The following is an 18,735-nucleotide window of genomic DNA, read 5'->3' as shown; positions in this document are numbered from 1 at the left end:
TTAAAATAGTAACTTATCTATCTTTCCCATCCATAAAACATAGTACTATACATAGAGTGTATAGTACTATCATTTCACAGTTATTACTTATTCAGTATTTCATCAATTTATCATCAGAGCACCGGCAGATAGGACACACAGTGTCTCAGATCCCTTCAGTCTTGTGTTGTAATAGATAGAGCATATACAGAATGAACAACTGTGTTACCGGCAGTATTATTCATTCAGCAGTAGTATATTGTAGTATATCCACATGTCACACACAGTTACGATATATACCCAACATAAGTACAGGCAGGATATATCACTTCTCATAAAGCAGACCTCATCAGTTCACATTGCATCACTCTCAAACGTTCTCTCGGATGCTTTGGTGGAAGCAATCTAACAACCACACTTTTAATCACCTTGAAAGCATGTTTTTTTTATTGCAAGACCCTGTCATAAACTTCTCTGTCCTATCTGTATTTTATTTACTTATTTCATGCGTTTCATCTGACAGTTTCATCTGATGAATGTGTTGTGACTTGAGTTGCTTTTAAGTTGTGTCTTTGCATTGTTTTCATCCTTCTCTCTCACTTTCCTTTATCTGTTTTTCTGTGAGACACCTTGTCACTTTTGTTTAATACATGAATAAAGTTATCATTGTGATTGTTGCGCTCAATGTCCAGAAGTCTTCACGGCTACCTCTCTGCAACAGTGAACATACTGGTAAGCAATAATGAATCCATCTGCGGAGTGAAAACCTTTGATTTTAAGCAGCAATGATGGCCGTCACCAGAGCAATCCCAGGCTTCTGGGTTCAACAGTTTCAGTCCGTCACAGTCAGTAACAGATACCCGCAGGCACAGACACAGAAAGCACAAGCAGACTGGGAAATATTGTATTTTCCTTACCATCCCTAGGCTCATTGTTCTCTGAATGAAAAGAAACAGTTGGAAATTAGTCGTGCTGACAATGACGGGTTAAATCACTTCCCACTGTGCTGCGCTGCTCTCCTCAGACAGCGGAGATGTGTTTGTGTGATTATGAATGAAATGCTGTACATCAAAGATCGGATTAGAGACACTGCATGAGCTCAATCGCTGAGACAATATCTTCAGACACGCAGGAACTGAACACACACAGTACATACATACACACACACATATATATATATACACAGACTAACACGAATGACAAAAGCAGAGCGCTTACCTACAGCAGGCGGGACATCTGTTAATGAAGAATAAGCACAGGTTACGCAGATGAACTGGGCCAAATGAGTGGTAAAGCAGAAATAATGGACTGGAAGGATTTCACACATATGCCTGCTCTACATTCATAAGCCAGGCATGGCTCTGTGAGTTATATTGATGATTTTTAAAGGTAATCAACGTGTTAAAGCTACAACAAGGAGCTTGTTTTTTGTTGATTTTGGACAAAAGTGGCAGCGTTTCCACCATCAAAACCACAACGTATAAAAATTAAACATAAATTATCCAAAGAAAAATCTCCTCCTGCTTCTTTTAAACTGGCTAACGTACTACTCACTGTAACACTGCCTGGGAAAAACTAAATAGAAGCAGTTAATCTTAGCACTGATGGTCTTGTTTGCTTATGTAGGTCATCTAGAGACATCAGTATTCAACTGAGACTGTTTCATAACCAGTTAAAAACTCCTTGTAGTAGCTTTAATTTAACAGATGAGTAACACCACAGTGAGCACACACCTGCACACAGTCTAGCCAGGACAGTACGTACTGGAGTTGAGCGAGTATCTGAGTGAAATGTGTCTATATTTGTGATGAGGTAAAATCCTCGTAGCTAACTGAAGTTTAATCATTCAAGAAGCTGAGCATCACCCAGTTTCATTTAAGATCCGTCCATTATGAGTACAGATATAGCCGAGATTTCAGACAGTAAACCCAGCATTGTGACAACTTAAAATAGAAAATTTAACCCAGATAAATTTAAAGTTGCAAGATAAAGAAAAGTAAAGTTGCAACACATCTGTGGTTTGTAGAAACGTACATTGCCAACATTTATTCTGCCGACTGGGTTGGATACAGATAAAGACAACGGTGTACTCGCTCATCCCTAGTACACACACTTTACAGCAGGCTGCATCTCAGATAATATATAATATCTAACATAATTATATAAGAAGGAACAGCAGCCATTTCAAAAAACAAAAAAAAAATAAACGTAATTATCTCCTGAAGTCACAAGAAATGATGATGTGGTTCTCTTGTTATGTGTGTATTCAATATTTAAAATATAGACTGCTGCACTGACTGGAGGTCTCGTATCCAATTTATTCAGTGGAGTCAGATCCAAATCATGTGCTGCATCTTCATCATGGACGAAAAATGTGTTTCCGAAGGCAGGATGGAGAGGACTGTGAATTGTTAAGTGCTTGAAAAATGCTGCTTGTTAGAAGTACAGATTTAGCATCACGCTTTTTAATTTACTTTATTTACTTTAAAAGGATTGAAATCGATGAGGCAGTTGCTTTTATTACAAACATTCTTCTTCTTCCTTGTCAAAACATGGCGCCTACATTACCCACAATGCAACTGCGACTACTGACAGCTCCGTCACAGTGCATTTTTCCCTTTAATTTGATGGAACATGATATTAGCTGTGAGTAAGCTGGCAGGTTAAACAAAAGTGTCACGTTTGGATGTTGTTCTCCTTACAGAAGCAGCAACTAAGCAAGAATGGGCCGCAGTATTAGTATAACTCGCAGCTCTACCATGTCACTGCATCCGCAGACACACACACATTCATTCACTCTCAGCGAGCCACAGAAAGTTTATGTAGGCTAATATTTCATCTCGAATGATAGCGACTGCACATACTGTGCACCACGCACAAACACACACAGAAACATGAGTACTGCACATCTTTCTTGTTCATAATCATACCCTCTTTTACAGCTGCTCCATAATATGAATTGATATTTGATCCAAGGTGAACTGAAACTACACATTCACCAACAGACTGCACACACAGTGTAGTACGCTGTACTTTCTGGGGACTCATTACTATACGTATCACCGCATATGCTACTAACTGAGGAAATCTCCATAAACATACATTTACATTATGTATGCTTGTGCTTGACAAATAAAAATGTGCAATGTTGCAACACAGTACATGATACCACCTGAGCTATACAAACACAGTACATGATACCACCTGAGCTATACAAACACAGTACATGATACCACCTGAGCTATACAAACACAGTACATGCATCTCACACAGCTACTAGCTACTCTGCTGTGTGCTGCTACACCCACATAGTTATTTCGCGGATTAAGCTGAATGCATTACCCTCAGCTTTGTATCGGACCTAAAAGGTCATGCTGAGAACTGAACTGAGTTTTTCTTTTCACACATACAAAACCGTATCATCTTGCAACCTGCAGCAGGTTGGGAAACACACAGATGCTCAGCTACAAACTGAACTGCAACAAAAGTCCAGAGAGTCAGTTTTTCCGTGTCAGCCGTGTCAGTATCTCTATGCACTGTGTTGACTGAAGTTGCTCACTGCATCAGAATGTTTTTAAAGTACGCTGTAAAATGAAAATTCAGGTAGCTGGGGCACCAAAAGATACTGGAAAATAATGGAAAATAACTCTCGTCATCTCAAAAAGTCACAGTAATTTTCCATCATTAAAATACAGTTTGCAGCTTTTATTTGTACCTAAGATCTTGTTCATTTTTTGGCTTTTTAATGTTTAGTTACAGATATTTGCACAGGTAAAAACAACGAAACAATACTCAGCATTGTCTGTAGCAGAATTGGCATCAGAACTCAGCAGATGGATGAGTCAAACATTGTCTTCTGACTAGTTTGTGAAACACATGCCGAGAAAGTTTGTTTGAAAATTTCCAGAATTCTACAAATTATCTATTATTTCACAAACGCATCAATGTAAAACTAAGAGTTTTACTTTATTTTATTATTACAGTCATTAACGTGATTGTATAGAGATGTTCACAGTCTCTTCCTGTAATTTGTTGATATTTTGGGGTAAAAAATACAGGAAAAATTTCCTAATAACATAATTTCCTGTAAAGAACTAGTTTGGTGTTCGGGAAATGAAAGCTCTTTTAGTTTCGGATTTAGCTGAATCTGCTGATTTTCTGAGAAATAGCAATTCATTTCAGTTGAACAACTGGGAGCATACACTGCATCCACAGTATTTTTTACAAATTTGATTTATGAGATTATTTTTAGATGAGCAATCCTGCAATATAAAGTGTTTTCAAATACTGTAGATTTTATATAATGGGGTTGTCTTAGCTGAGAAATGTTTTGGCATTTGTTTTCTCTCTATTCAAATAAAATAAGACACACTTGAGCTCATCTTTCTATCTACAGTAAATGTTTCTTTATTTATAAAAATGTCCGTAAGTGAACACAATGGAGACCTGGGGTTTTGCTCTAAAAACACGTCTTGGTTATTCACACTGTGTAATGTTGAAAATTAGCACAAAGTGATGAGGCTAAAAGAAAACTGTTTAGATAATGATGTTTAAACTATTAATGATGTTGTAGATGAATTATTTAGATTCATGGATTTTTTCTTCTTCTACATGATTAAAGCATTTGTGCAGATTTGTCCTTCATGCAAGAAAACTCCTCACTCTGATGCAAACTTTGATTTTAATCAAAAGTAAATAAAGATTAAAAGGACTCAATGTGATGAACAACTTCTTTCAATTGCACTTTATTCTAAAGGGTTGCGCTGGCCAAAGCCTTTAGCTGTAGTCAGCACCCGTAAGGTTTACATTTGAACTGCTAACACTGCTAACGAGACACTTTCACAATGGTAGCTGAAGGACAAATGTGAAAGATTAATTTGCATGTGCTGTGTGTACATTCGCAGATTTAAGTGTACCCAGGCTAAAACAGGAAAGTCAAACACACACATACACACTGTACATACCGTGTGACCCATAAATTAAACACCTTCTTTTTTGCACCTAATTTAATTAGCAACTCTGGAGCTTGAAATAAACTCACAACATGTCCTGAGTGCTAATAAAAGAATATCATGTATGAATAGACATATATATATATATATATACATATATATATATATATGTATATGTATATATATATATATATATATATATATATATATATATATATGTGTGTGTGTGTGTGTGTGTGTGTGTATGTATGTATAGATAGACAGATAGATAGATAGATAGATAGATAATGTGTGTGTGTCGAGCGTCATGCATCTCCACACTCAGTCCCACCGCCACAGAAGTTCACTGCTTCTGTGTTTGTTTCATCTGCAAGTCTTACCCTCCTCCTCTGCTGGCTTCTCTGAATGAGGAGAAAGAAATCAAGGATGATGATGAAGATGATGAGGATGAGGATGATGAGCTACAGACAGCTACATCTACAGGACACACGCAGACAGACAAGACACAGACTGCAGTGTGGTTTTCTTACCCGTCTTGTCTGAAAGGGAGAGAAAGGAGAAGATTTGTGAGAAAATTAAACAATCTTCACAGGAAGCTTTTATTAAAATAATTGTTTCTGCCGTTTAAATGTATAATAGCTGATTACTGTACGCGTAACTCCAAGAATAAATTGGATTTCTGGAGCACAGCTTGTGGGCTCAGATTAGATGTCATGAAGGCACTTACCAGCAGGGGCTGCTGCAGCCTTATCGCCCTTGGCTGCTGCAATTAAACAACAATTATGTAAATTAATTTGTACATCCTCATTATTTCATATCACACAACACCGGCAGCAGAGCGTTTGGATAGTCCCAGCTTTCAGAGGTGAGACTCAGCTGTTTAAAGTTTAAAGATCTGAATCCTCTGGAGAGAATAACTAATAATCATTTCTATACATCACTGGGGACTCTTGCTCACCAATCTGCTTATTTATGCATCCAACCGTGTGAGCGTGTGTGTGCTAACTATACAGCGCTCCTTTGTAAATATACAAAACTGCAAAAACATACACATTTAAATAAACAATTTTAGTTTTAACAACGCAAACACGCATTCACAAGTACCCGCACAGGGAAACTACATCCAAGCAACCTTGCTTCATGCACTTCTTCTTGATTTCTGTAGGGTTTGCCTCAGGCAAAAGAGAGCATATTGGATTTCAGCCGAGGGAATAGTGCATGACTCAAATGAGGATATAGTTTACAGAAACAGTGAGGCTGAGATAAATATAAGTGCGTTTTTTTGAGAGATCATGAGGTATAATTGGGCTTAAAAATATTCTGAAAGGGGCGGCCTCAAGACAAAAACGCTTTTGATCGGATAAGTACATCAAAGTTCCACGATCCCAGATCTAGGTTACTTTAGAAGCTCAAGGGTGTCTAATGAGATGGCAGATTAGGCGTGAGTCTCTGTCTGCCAGACAACTAAAGCACACAGCTGTGCAGTAATAATTCAACTTTGGCAGCATTCACATCTTAACCATCTATTCAATAATTTCGCAGGTCTGTGCCCTCGTTAGGTCCCCTGTTTAAATGTTAAAAAAAAGCCTCAGTTCCTTACTTTGCCCTGGAGGTAGCAAAGCGTATTAAAGGGCCGAGCCACGGGAATGAATGAGGGCATCATCCTGACAGCTATCATTTCTCCAAACCACCAACAACAAGCCACAACTGGCACTGCAGAGCAAGTGTCCCATGAGTCTACTTAACAGTGGGTCTAAGATATCAAGGTTCGGCCTTGGCACTCTGCTCGCGCTCAAGGCTGGCACACTATGTTTGGCGCACTGGTAGGGGGGGGCAACACGTCTATTTTGGATAAGGTTTGTTTTTCAGGCAGCAATCTGTTAATGCCTCTCTCAGCACTTGAATCCTGGAGGGGATCTGTGATGCAGCAGGCAGTAAAACCTTTCTTTGGGTTCCTGCTGAAGCATCCATCCCAAACCCTCTACTGTAAATCGGAGGGAAGTCAATGATTTTCCGATTACTCAGGTGTTCTTCTGGTCCTCAGTCTTTCAAGGCTGATCTCTGGATCATCGTGATGTGTCAGAAAACAGGAAGAGGGTTTGTTTTTAAGAAACAGGCGTCCCCCTGAGAGACAACTGGGGCATTGAATAAAGCAGGATCTGATATCGCTGTGTTAGTGTTTTCCCTGGTACATCATACAGCTGCTACAGGACAATCATTTCATAGTAATCCTTTGAAACGCACGTTTAATGTGAAAAGGCCACGTTTTCCTAAATCTCACCAAGTATATTAGGTCCCTAAACCTGACCAAACAGCAGCAGACAACTTAAAAGCAGCGGAAATAATACGTTTTCTGTAAGCTTACGTATACGAACCAACGGATCAGTACCTGCAGTAGTCATGGGGGGCAGTGTAGCGCTGTTTCATCACTTCATCACCTTGAATAATTATCAAAAACTAGTTATATAAGTCTTGTTTATATGTAAAGTCCCTTCTTGTCATTGAATGAATACTCCAAACGGAGCCTTCTGTCCATTCATTTCATCCATATTCCTGCACGTTTTCTAAAAGCTTACGGATACAGACCAGCGGAGCAGCACCTCCAGTGGTCATGGGGGCAGTGTTGCAGTGTAGCCGATAGATGAAGCGTGGCACAACCACAGGACAAGAAGGAGAAGAAGTTTTAAACGTCTGTATGATTTTACTTTGCTCGGGCACAGAGACAAACAGTTACTACAGAACAGCTTGGAGGGAGTTTGGACGGGAATTACATGTCAGCGCCCTCTAGTGGTTGTATCGCTTAACATCCATGCCAACGTGAAGGACGCGTGGAAGTATGTGGGCGGTGACGGGTATATAGTTTGAAACGGACGTGTCTATTTTCGTACGTAAAGGGAGGAAAATGTAGCCTTAAAGCTGTCACTGTGGCTAATTCAGATCCTGCAATGTAAGCTCTCCTTCACAATGTATACTGTAGATAAAACAAATATTTTGGTCACATAATAAACTGGAAAAACACCTTGAAGAGTTAGAGGATATTAGACTTGCAAATTTTTTGAGAGCTGCAAAAAATAGCCCTAATTCATATTCTGACTGACAAACTTTTTCTTTACATCCTGACTTAAAAAAAAATAAGATGACAAAACATCACAGGCTATAACAAACATGAGATATAAGATCTTTTTTACACCGTGCCGAGGTGCTGTCTCTCCGAAAAGAGGAAAGATGAGGTGAGATTTTCGACAATCACTGTGTATTTTCCTCCATTACTTCCAGCAAAGCATTCTGTGTGCAGTAAATTGAGTTTCCACAAACGAATTTTAGACCATCAGTGTCACTTCTACTTCCTCCACAGATGATTACACAGAAATGTTATACCTGTTATCATGATCATCCCCTCATATCTAATTTATAAGCTTTTCCACTGCTCAGTATTGCCTATTTTTTCCCAGTTGAATGGCTTATAGGGTGAGGTCTGCCTCAGACTTTTCTGTACGTCCCAGGTGAAAGATTTTATGCAGATGACCAGAGAAAAAAAATGCAAATTATTACTCAACATCAAAAAAAACAACACAGAGAAAATATTTAAAGCTTTTCAAAGCACATTTCGTGTCGGCAGTTTCAAGTGGCAATGAGAGGTAAGTGTTTCGGAAAAAAGTGCATTTGAATATCCAGAAATAAACAGGGAGAGGACGTGATGTAAAATGCACAGAGAACATTTGTAAAGCTATGTAAGGATGGCAAAGAGATAAGAGAGGGAAAAGTCAAACAAGGTGTGAACTCAATCTGTTAAAGTTTCGGTCTGTGATTATTAGTTAATATGTTAAAAATGATTGGTGCTTTTGGTTCTTTTGGGTTGTAGCCTACTTGAGCTTAATGATAATGTCAGCATGCTAACATTTGCTAATCAGAACTGAACATACAGTACAGTAGAAAAGTCAGGGGATCACCAAAGTCAGTAGATTCATCTTCTGGACAACATGAATGTCTGTGGAAAATGGCAATCCTTCCAATAGTTGTCAAGATGGACCAAAGTGACATGCTGCTAGTGAAAGAGTTTCATCAGTTCTATACCCGAAGCTCATCTGTAATTAACGGGCCAATCTACAGCATCTCAATTAGTGAAAGTGTGACATTGTTCTCTACTGGAGCGCCACTTTGTGATTTAGGTAGATAAGGCGAGTGTGTTTTTATGAAAAGAGAAACTTGCCTAGTGCAGCTTTTAAAAATGTATATCATAAGTGGTCCTCTATCAGACGGCTGGCTGTCCTGCTGCGTTGGAAAAGCTGTGAGCAAACTGCTAAGTCACAACCAGGACAACTGCGACCCTTGAACCCTCGGTGCTAATGCTGAAGGTAATGCACAGCTGATGAACACTCTGTCTGTGTGGATCCATCTCCGCTCTCATTACCAGCCACGCTTCATTGACGCTCCTCTCTGGCCTAGATAATTTCACTCCACAGCTGTCCGCTTCCCTGTCTTCCAGGTATCTGTTAAATGGATAATGTCTCCATTCCTTCTTCCTTTTCACTTAATGCAAATCCCCACTCTCAGCACTTTTCTGTCCCACCGTTTCTTTGTCCTACTTTAATCTAATTCAGCTTTCTTCTGAAGGGAGAAAAAAAAAAAAGATGGAGAGCGAAGAGGTGGAAACTAAAAAGGGGCAGAGAGAGAAGAAGAATGAGCCAGGCCAATGGAGGTCAAGGATGGCGTGAAGCCTCACGTTAAGAGCCAGAGGATTGGGTTCTTCAGTTCTTCAGAGATGAGATATATACACCGTTTATATTTAACAAATATCATGTGAGATGCTTGTTGAAAGAGGGGTTTATTTACTCAGTTTTCGCTGACCCTGTCGCTGTCAATACTTCCTTTTAATACACACACTACTTCATGCTCTGTGCACCGTAATTATAGACCGTTTTTATTGCCAAAAGCTTATCCCGAATATCGTTTTAAACTTGAGGGCTTTAATGCCATACAATATGGCTCTGGCCATAGATGGATTAAGATTAAGTAATGATACTGAAGTTGGGGAGGGATTTTTGTGTGTGATATAAGTGCGTGTTGGTTTTTAAAGCTCAGCTGGTGGAGCAGAGCACGAACACTGCCTGGGTTAGGGTGGGGATTTGTCTCTGACCACAGATACTAACAGATGAATGTATTTTTGAATCTTCAAGGTACTTAAGCACTCACTCAATGGCATTGAATGTTTTATAAATATATTGCACCGGATTACAAGATTGTACATATTTTAGTCATATATATTTTGGGATTTAAAACAGTTTGTTTTAGTTTCATTATTCCATCAGTCATGATATAGAACGAACTCCACTTAATTTTCTTAAAGTAGCAACAGCAGCTTGTTATCTCGCCACTTAAGGGCAGAAAAAACAAGCAGTGAACACAACACTGATATATATCATTACTTTTAATTGAATCGATCTATCTCGTCAGACAAAATACTTTAAAGCCCCATTCCCTGTCGGTATTTCTTCCTGTCTAACAGTTAAAGCAACATTACGTAGAAATTGCCACAGTTTCTGAGTGCAACAATACTAATCCCAGGTCTGTAACAATTGGTCAGACGTAATGTAGGTGCTAACTACCAACAAAAAGCATCACTATCGCAACCAGACTGCCATTCTAGCAAGATGAATATCACTAGCGTGGATTAGAGAGCATGGATAACTTTTTATTTTTTGTATTTTCTGGCTTCAGCATTTACTTCCTGGTTATGGGACAAAGTGAATATGTGCAGTTTAGTTTATATTATATAATGGCAGTCCATGGGGAAAATACTTTTTGGCTTGCTACAATACCGCGAGTGGCCAATAGGCCGGATTGGAAGCAGAGCTGAGCAGCTCCTTCCTGTCTTGGTTCTATTAAAATCTCTGGCACAGCCACCTTTGCTATAATCATACATATGATATGCCAGAGGGCCAGCCACCATATGATAGACTGTGTTTAAAACACTGGAAAACAAATATCAGGAATACTTTATAATGCTGAAAAACAAACGAGTGTATTTACAATGCCGTCCTCATCCACTGCACAGCCTCTCTCTCTGTAACTCTCTCTTCCCGTTTTGCTTTTGAAGGGTAACCTCTGTGGAATGTGCTTCGTTAATCTCTCTTGACATTTCCCTGTCTTCCTTTGCTGCGTTCGTCTCCTGCTTGCTCGGTTGTCGGTTAAGCCAAAGGAGTCAGGCCAAGGCAAACATTTGAATCTCGAAATCTTGCTTTCTCTCTCATCGCTGAACAAAGCCAAAGAGGGCACAGTCAGTTTCCTCATATGCTTCTGTTTCAATGTGTTGTTTTGAAGCAGCTGTCTCTTTAACAGACTGATGCATCTAATGCCGATGCCGCTGAGGAATGCACCTCTTAAGTAGTTTTGTTTCTACTGGATCTTGATGTTGGAGGACTGCTGAATGCATAAAGTCACTTAAGCGTGTCTACAACCGTGAGCTATGGCAACAGCAGACGTGTTAACTAGAGGCTGGGGCCCACATCGTCTTCTCTCGACAATTGGTGGTAACATATTCCCACCGCTCATACTCATGCTTAATGCAGCCTGGTGCTCTTTTGCTCAGCACCCCAGTTGCACCCTTCGACACGGGGCAAGTGTGTCAGCTGCAGGTGAAACTATGAGCTCATGTTACCATATGTGTCAGAGTGTTGCTACATGCAGATCCAACAAGTAGCAGGTTGCAGGTTTAAGTAGCTTCTTGGAGTCAGACCTGCTCCGGAGGCAAAATGTTATGAGTTAAACCTCAGAGTCCGGAGCCAAAGAACCACAGGATATTTCTCGTACTACATCTATGTATTACTTTGTGCCGACTATGAGACATATCTATTTCTTTTAAATGCCATTTGTCAGCAGATGGCAACCAGAATGAATTTATAATTTGGGAAGATCTTTTTCCACAAAGACACAGAATCAACTTGGGGATCTTGAAATTGATATCCAGCTGCTCTTTTTCTTTTTACCATTAAAGTAAACTGAAGCCCAATGAAGAAGTAAAAAGACATGAGAGAGGATTATTTTTTTAGTGCTCGGTACTACACAGCCCATAAAAATGGTTGTAAAATATCTTTAATTTCACTGGAGCAAGCTTTCAAACATTTGGAAAAATAACCCCAATGGTGTCACGAGGTTTAGCTTCGGCTTGGCGACAGAATATTTTTAACAGAAGTCCAGTTCCCAAACCTTATGGAAGTGTAGTGCCAAATGTAGAGTTGCATGATTAATTCATCAGTTGTCAACTATTAAATTAATCGCCAACTATTCTGATAGTCGATTCAATTGGTTTGAGTATTTTTAAGAAAAAACATTTCTGATTCCAGCTTCTTAAATGTGAATAATTTCTGTTTTTCTTTACTCTTCTGTGACAAAATTCTGAATATCTTTGATGTCATCTTGGGCTTCGCGAAACAATGTTTGAGATTTTATTAAAGTTATCGCAGTTATCCGGCCCAAGACTAACATGAGTTCTGGGAGGTACATTTAATAAATATCAAGTGATGTTATTTTGTATAACCTGCATCTTATTCAGTAATTCAGGAGTTTTTTAATTATAAAATTGAAACAGGAACTTGAGTTTACAGGTACTTTTTTTGAGGAGACTTGGTATACAGGAGGGGGGGGGGCTTAAAGAGACAGGAGCTAAAACAGTGTTTCAGACAGAGCTGCGGGACTGAACAATATGAGAAAACTGATGTGTTTTTTGAGCATTAAAGTGTGCAAACCTATTGTGGTAGTAGCACAAAATAAAATTATGAACCTAAAAGTGAACATGATATGTTGACTTCAAGCTAAGAGCTGATTGGATATGCAGATTTTAATTACGGGCGTGTTGAGAGCTGAACACTTTTTTCCTCCTCCTACTTAGTTTGAACTCAACCAATCAGATTACTCCTGCTGTAAGAGCAGCTCTGCTTCAGAGTGATGTTTTCAGTAACTAAAACTCCAATCCGCTCCAGTTTACACGCATATTTGTCGGCGCTATTCAACAGGGAATCCCTTGAGGCTTTAAAATCACCTTAATCCCACTTTAAAAGCAACTCATTCCATTATTATGCCCCTCATCATCACACGTGGCCAAGCTGCTGCTACTGTACTTAAACCACATGGTGGTGTGACTAAGATGTGTTTTTGTATTTGCACAATATTTAAACATACATCCAGATGGGGCGTATTGGCAGCGGAGAATAAAGAGAAGATTAATATTCAAACAATCTATTTATGAAGCTGAATGTGTGGATGAGTATCAGGGGTATTATTGGCATTTGGCTGGCATCCATGCTGGGGGCAGAGCATGACTGATGGAGTTTCAACATTTTACGATGAGGAAGGAGAGCGATGCTGTCGGCAGAATCGGGGTACACTTAAGCCTCTGCCCTCCCTACCACTCAGTCATATGCCAGGTTAATTTGAAAGTCTTGATGCATCATGTACTGAATAGTACATAAACACTTAAAGAGATAAATTCAGAGAAGCGATTAAATAGTAGCTTGACATGCAGATTAGTAATGGTTGTTGTAAAACCAACGTCAGAGGGCAGATATTCCTGTCATTCCAGTAAGGTTGAACTGTCGTCAAAAATAAGACGTAATAAGACACCTAAATAAACGCAATTATTTAAAAATGCTTCCAGAAATATTTATATGAGAAGATGGATTTGTTTTCCCAGATCTGTTTAACATACATTTAAACCGAGGCATAGTGAAGAAACTACGTCTCAGATTGAACAAATATCAATTTTCATCTCCTCTGTGGCCTCTCACCTGCATGTGAGAGGGTCACAACACAACAAACACTGTAAGAGCTCCTGATTTTTAAATACACTAACCAGGAATGGAGCAGGAGAGTCGCTTGCATATTTGGATGACCTACTTTTTGTTTTTGGCTGCTAAGCTTCAGCTAGTGAAGAGACGGGGAATATTTTTAATATTTTAAATATTTTACAGGATTTCTTTTCACATGATCTTGTTCGAGGTGTTTTATGTTAAGAAGACAATGATACAATATTCTCATCCAGCTTGTCTGTTCTGTCAGACGTGGATTAAACAGTTTTTGCTGATAATAGATCCCGACAGACATATTATGATATTAAAATGTTTTCCAAAGCTCTTCCAATAACATGTGTGTTCATACATATGAAGAGCTGCAGTGGGTAGTTAAGTTTTTCATCCCAGACAATTTTTTCTTTGAATGATTTATGGTGTTGAGGTGATAAAAAGTGAAGAGTTGTCAGACAAGCTCATAACATGATTATTGCCTTCTGAAAATATTTTGAATCTCTTCAGTCTGGACATGAAAGCAGAGCTGAAACATTTAGTCAATTAATCAACAGACTGAATGCTAAACTTCCAGCGCACCGCTGCGACCAGTGGAAATGTTTAATTGCACTTGTCAGATTTTTGGGTGCATGTGTGACCAAAATAGTCGCACCCTGCAACCCTGATTTTAAGCATCAGCTGAGCAATTTAGTCATTTTTTAAGCAAAAAGTGCCCCAAAATCGACTACTTCCTTCTTTCAAACATAAGTATTGGCTATTTGTTTTAGACTTCAGTGATGTTTAACTGAGTATGTGTGGATTTTTTTGACTGTTGGCTAGAAAAACAACAATTTTGAAGACCTCACCTGTGGCTCCAGTGAATTGTAAAGACAATTTGAGCTATTTTCTGGCATTTTATGGGTAAAAAATGCATCAACAAGCCCAGAAAATAATATGCAGATTAATCAGGAATATGTTTGTTACAGACTGACACTACAGGACCTCACCAAACTGTCTAAGATATGTTACTTCAGGTCCAGTCTCTTGGTAATAGTCCTATCTTTTTCTCTTTTTTTTTTATGAAAACTGATTCTGTGATTCTTTATTCCAGGAGAGTCACAATCCAAAATGTTTAGGATCTTACATCATGTTTTCTGTTTCATCTTGATCTCAGAAGCATCGAGCTCTGCAGAGAGCCTTCTACACGCAAAGGTCACTAATAATGTTTCTCCTTCTGAGACAAGTTTAAAGGTGCTGACATTGCTGTGTTGTTTAGTCTGTATGCGTCCCATAACGTCATGCATTAAGCTTGTTGTTGGCTCAGGACTGAGAGATTAGACACGCTAGCCTGTGTGAGGGAATGTGAAGGATGGGACGGCTGTATATAACCGAGGGTTATAGAGATGATGATAAGAATTATGACTTGTTTGGATTCCACCAATGATGTCTCCCTCGCCCTCCTCCCCTCGCCTCTCTGCCACACGTGAGGATGAAGATTTATGGATGAACAAGGGAGGAGAAAGGAAAGGATTTGCTAATAGGGTTGGAAGAGGAATAAAAAAGGGGTGCGAAACTGGAGATTAGATTTTATGGCGCTGCTGTAAACTTTGCTGATGATTTCAATGAATCGTTTTTATGTGAATAAAGCAGTCTCAGCGTAGGAAAACAATTGCTAAATGCAAGTCTAATTTAGGGATGAGGAATCTGTGGTGTTCGGTAAACAAAGGGGGCTTTAAATACCGTATTAAGCTGTCATCCACTTCAGCTTTCCAGTCATTTCCTTTTGTCTTCCAGCTTGCATCAACACAGACTTTGCTCCAAATAGGCCAAGGCCTCTCTCAAATCACAGAGGAAGCTTGTAGAATAAGGCTGTGTATCCACTCCACAGCACATTGGTTGCATTTAAAGAGTCTTTGTTAATGATATATCAGGCCTCAGTTAACTTTTCACACTCGTGGCACAGTCGCTTGACTCTGCATCTGTCTGTAATCCATCAAGCAGCGGCTGCATACCTGTGGGAACTTGATGATAGCCTCGGTATGAGGTAATGCTACACTGGACCAGTTGTGAGTCGTGCGGTTTGGGGGGTTGAAGGGTGGTGGGGGGTGACAGGATGTCAGCCTCTTTCTAGTCTGCAGCCAATAGGGTGTTGGAAATTTAACCTTCCACTAAACAACTGATCTCTGAAAATGAGAAGATTGACATATAGATGTCAAGTGTGGGTCTATATTTTTCGAAATAAAAACTACTGCTGCCTGAGCAGTTGCTCAATATGAGAAAATATGTTGTAAAATATATATGTATGACATTTCTTCCAGGAAAGATTGTAAGAAGATTGTAACAATACAAATTGCTCAGACTTATTAAAGGTCCTCTTTGTGAGAAAAGTTGATTTTTGAGGCTCATTCCCAACTCGTCAAATACCAACGCTTTGGGATTGTAGGATGGGTAGGCCAGCATCCCTATGCATCAGTATTTGACGAGTTGGGAGTGAGACAAGTAGGACCTTTAATGTGACAGCACAGCACTTCTGCAACAGAGTCAGTACAGCCTCTTTGGACAAACTGACTGACAATGTCGTCACTGTTGCATATTTTGCTTTAACTGCTGTCTCTTAAAACTTATCTCAGCGACAGGCTCTAGTGGCTTTCCCTTTTCTTTCCTCTTTCTCTTCCTGTGAACGGATTCGCTCAGCTGAACAGCCAATCAGAGTGATTTCTCTCATACAGGCACGGCCAGCGATTCCACATGTCCAATCAACCAAATAGCTGCTTAGAAGGGTTGAGTTGTGCCAATGGTGCTGGACACACCTCAACAACTAGGGCAACAGACATTCACGGACAGCCCCGAGCTAAGAGCAACAGTAAAACTGGTGCTGGTTTGCAAAGACATCTCATTCACACATGTAATGCCACCCTGAAATTGTCTGGACATTACCCGAACCAGCTGCTGTGTGAACCCAAATGCCCGAATCACTTGGCCCAGACATTAACCAGACTTTACGCTGCCAGATCCTTAGTAAAAAAATGTGTCCTGTTGAACCCATGTGTTAACTGAACAAGTCATTTTCTGGAGACTCGACAGCAAGCACGGACTGAAGCTGTTTCATACTCTTTTCTGCTTCAGCTGCTCGTTGATATTACGGATAAATCTAACACATGGACGTGGTGGATGAGTCCTCCTCCTCCTGCACTCTCCACTCAGGCTGTACCCCTCGCCTAAACCAAACTAAGTATTTCCAGTAGGTGAGAACAGCCTGACACGGACAGTCTTGTATGTGAAACCAGCTTTAGCATGGTCCTCTGCCCCAAAGGGAGGGGGTTTGTCTGGCAGCATTACTGGTAATTAAAAATTGGGCTGTTATTTCTGCACACGCTCAGCGATGGAGCGGCGCCAGTGAACTGCCACCCTGGCACGCTGCAACTATCAGCATCAACACTGGCGCACAAGGTCTAATTATTCTGTAAGTGGCTCATTGTGAAGAGCCCAGACCAAACAAATCAACAATCCATAGCTGTTGTGTGAAACAATGATCCTGCTGGGCTTTTATTTGTTAAAATGGGTCAACTAGGAGGCAAACCAAGAGGACACACCCCTGCATTCCCAAAGGAAGGCGTCCTCCCTTCATGGATCAACATGGGCACAGCCGTGGCTCCCGCACTTGAGAACTATTCTTGTGGCTGTTTATTGGGATGCGTGCTTCGTCTAGATCCCTATGGCTTCTTGAGTAATGGGGCGGCCTTAACCGTGGGTGAGCAAGACGCCACGGGGGGAGTCACATGAGCCGAGACCAGCTGATCGACAGGGGCAGAGGGGCTCCAGAGCTGAGAAAGTGTGATGAAGTTCAAGAGAGGGGCAAAAATTTGGGATGGGTGGAAACACAAGAACAAGAGGAGCCGGAGAGAAGGTAGTAATGTGGTGCCGGGAATATGATACGTGTGATGTCAGGACACTGGATGGGCGACACATTGGTGAGATATAATGAAATGGAGGGATGGAATTACTGCATGATGGAGAATCAAAAGGGAAGGGGTATAAACTCCTTGGGAGGGCAAAGATTTCAGCTCGTAATGCTCTCATGAACTGATGTGTCCCCTGAATGTGGACTTTTAAGGAACTGAGAAAGACGTTCGTTTTTAGATAAATGTATTTAGAGTTTGAAATAACTCTATAAGCAAAAGAGATCAGTGAGTTTTTATCAACCCACAACAGAGAGTTTGATACCTCGACTGAAATCCACAAGAAAAAAAAAAGGAGTTCTGACTTTTCCACACAATAACAGCGATATGGTGAACTTCCTGCAGATTGGCGCGGGGAGATGGATGCCAGCCGAGGAGACGGCGTAACAGAATGAGGGAGGTAATCAGGGTCAGATAGATTAGGTGTCTGAGGTGCAGAGATACGACGCAAGGTAGTTACACCTGACTTGGCAGAGGTCCCTCTAACAAATCATCCCGCTCATCTCGCCCCGCTTTTATCTGTTACCTCCTCCTCTTCCTCCCTCCTCTCCTCATGCATGCGTTCATTTCTCGGGTTTCAAGCAAACAGCTGATTTACGGCGCTTTGAGGTCGCTGTTGACAAAGGGAGCAGGCATATTTCAGAGCCAACGATTGATACAAACATTACGACATATACTACAGCCTGTGGAGTTTAATATCAGGTATTAAAGTGTTAATGGTGCAGAGGTTATTAAATGTTACAGTATTTGGTGTTGCTGGAATCGCACAGGTGCAGTTTGTGGTGCGATGACAGGACTTGTCAGTGATGGAATAAGGTGTTTCACAAGCCCAGTTCTTCATTTTATGAACATTTAGAGCTCCTGGTTCAATACAACTGAAGTTGGTACAACTGTTTTATCACTTTAGGTTAACAAAAAAACAAAAGATTGTGAAGAAATCAGCAAAAAGGCTTTGTGGCACAACAGATTGGGATCATTGGGTTCATTTTGCACCATTGGTTTTACACATTTTCTGGCATCGAAACAAGAAGAATAATTACTTGGACGTAATCACAGAAAATAATTCCC

General features: G+C 40.2%; 1 protein-coding gene across 1 annotated transcript in view; it reads right to left on the bottom strand.

The window, feature by feature from the left end:
- mybpc2a (myosin binding protein Ca) overlaps positions 1 to 18,735 on the bottom strand; it is a 51,029-nt gene that overhangs the window by 31,283 nt on the left and 1,011 nt on the right. The window contains exons 2-3 of the mRNA XM_073495006.1: positions 5,462 to 5,470; positions 5,312 to 5,408 (exon numbers count right to left, since the gene is read on the bottom strand). Of these exons, the coding sequence (XP_073351107.1) occupies positions 5,312 to 5,408; positions 5,462 to 5,470 (106 nt within the window). The remainder of the gene's footprint in view (positions 1 to 5,311; positions 5,409 to 5,461; positions 5,471 to 18,735) is intronic.

Source organism: Pagrus major, chromosome 23 (genome assembly GCF_040436345.1).
Source record: "Pagrus major chromosome 23, Pma_NU_1.0".
NCBI classification, from domain to species: domain Eukaryota; kingdom Metazoa; phylum Chordata; class Actinopteri; order Spariformes; family Sparidae; genus Pagrus; species Pagrus major.
Note: the sequence above shows the minus strand (reverse complement) of the source record. Positions and strands in the feature narration are given on the sequence as shown.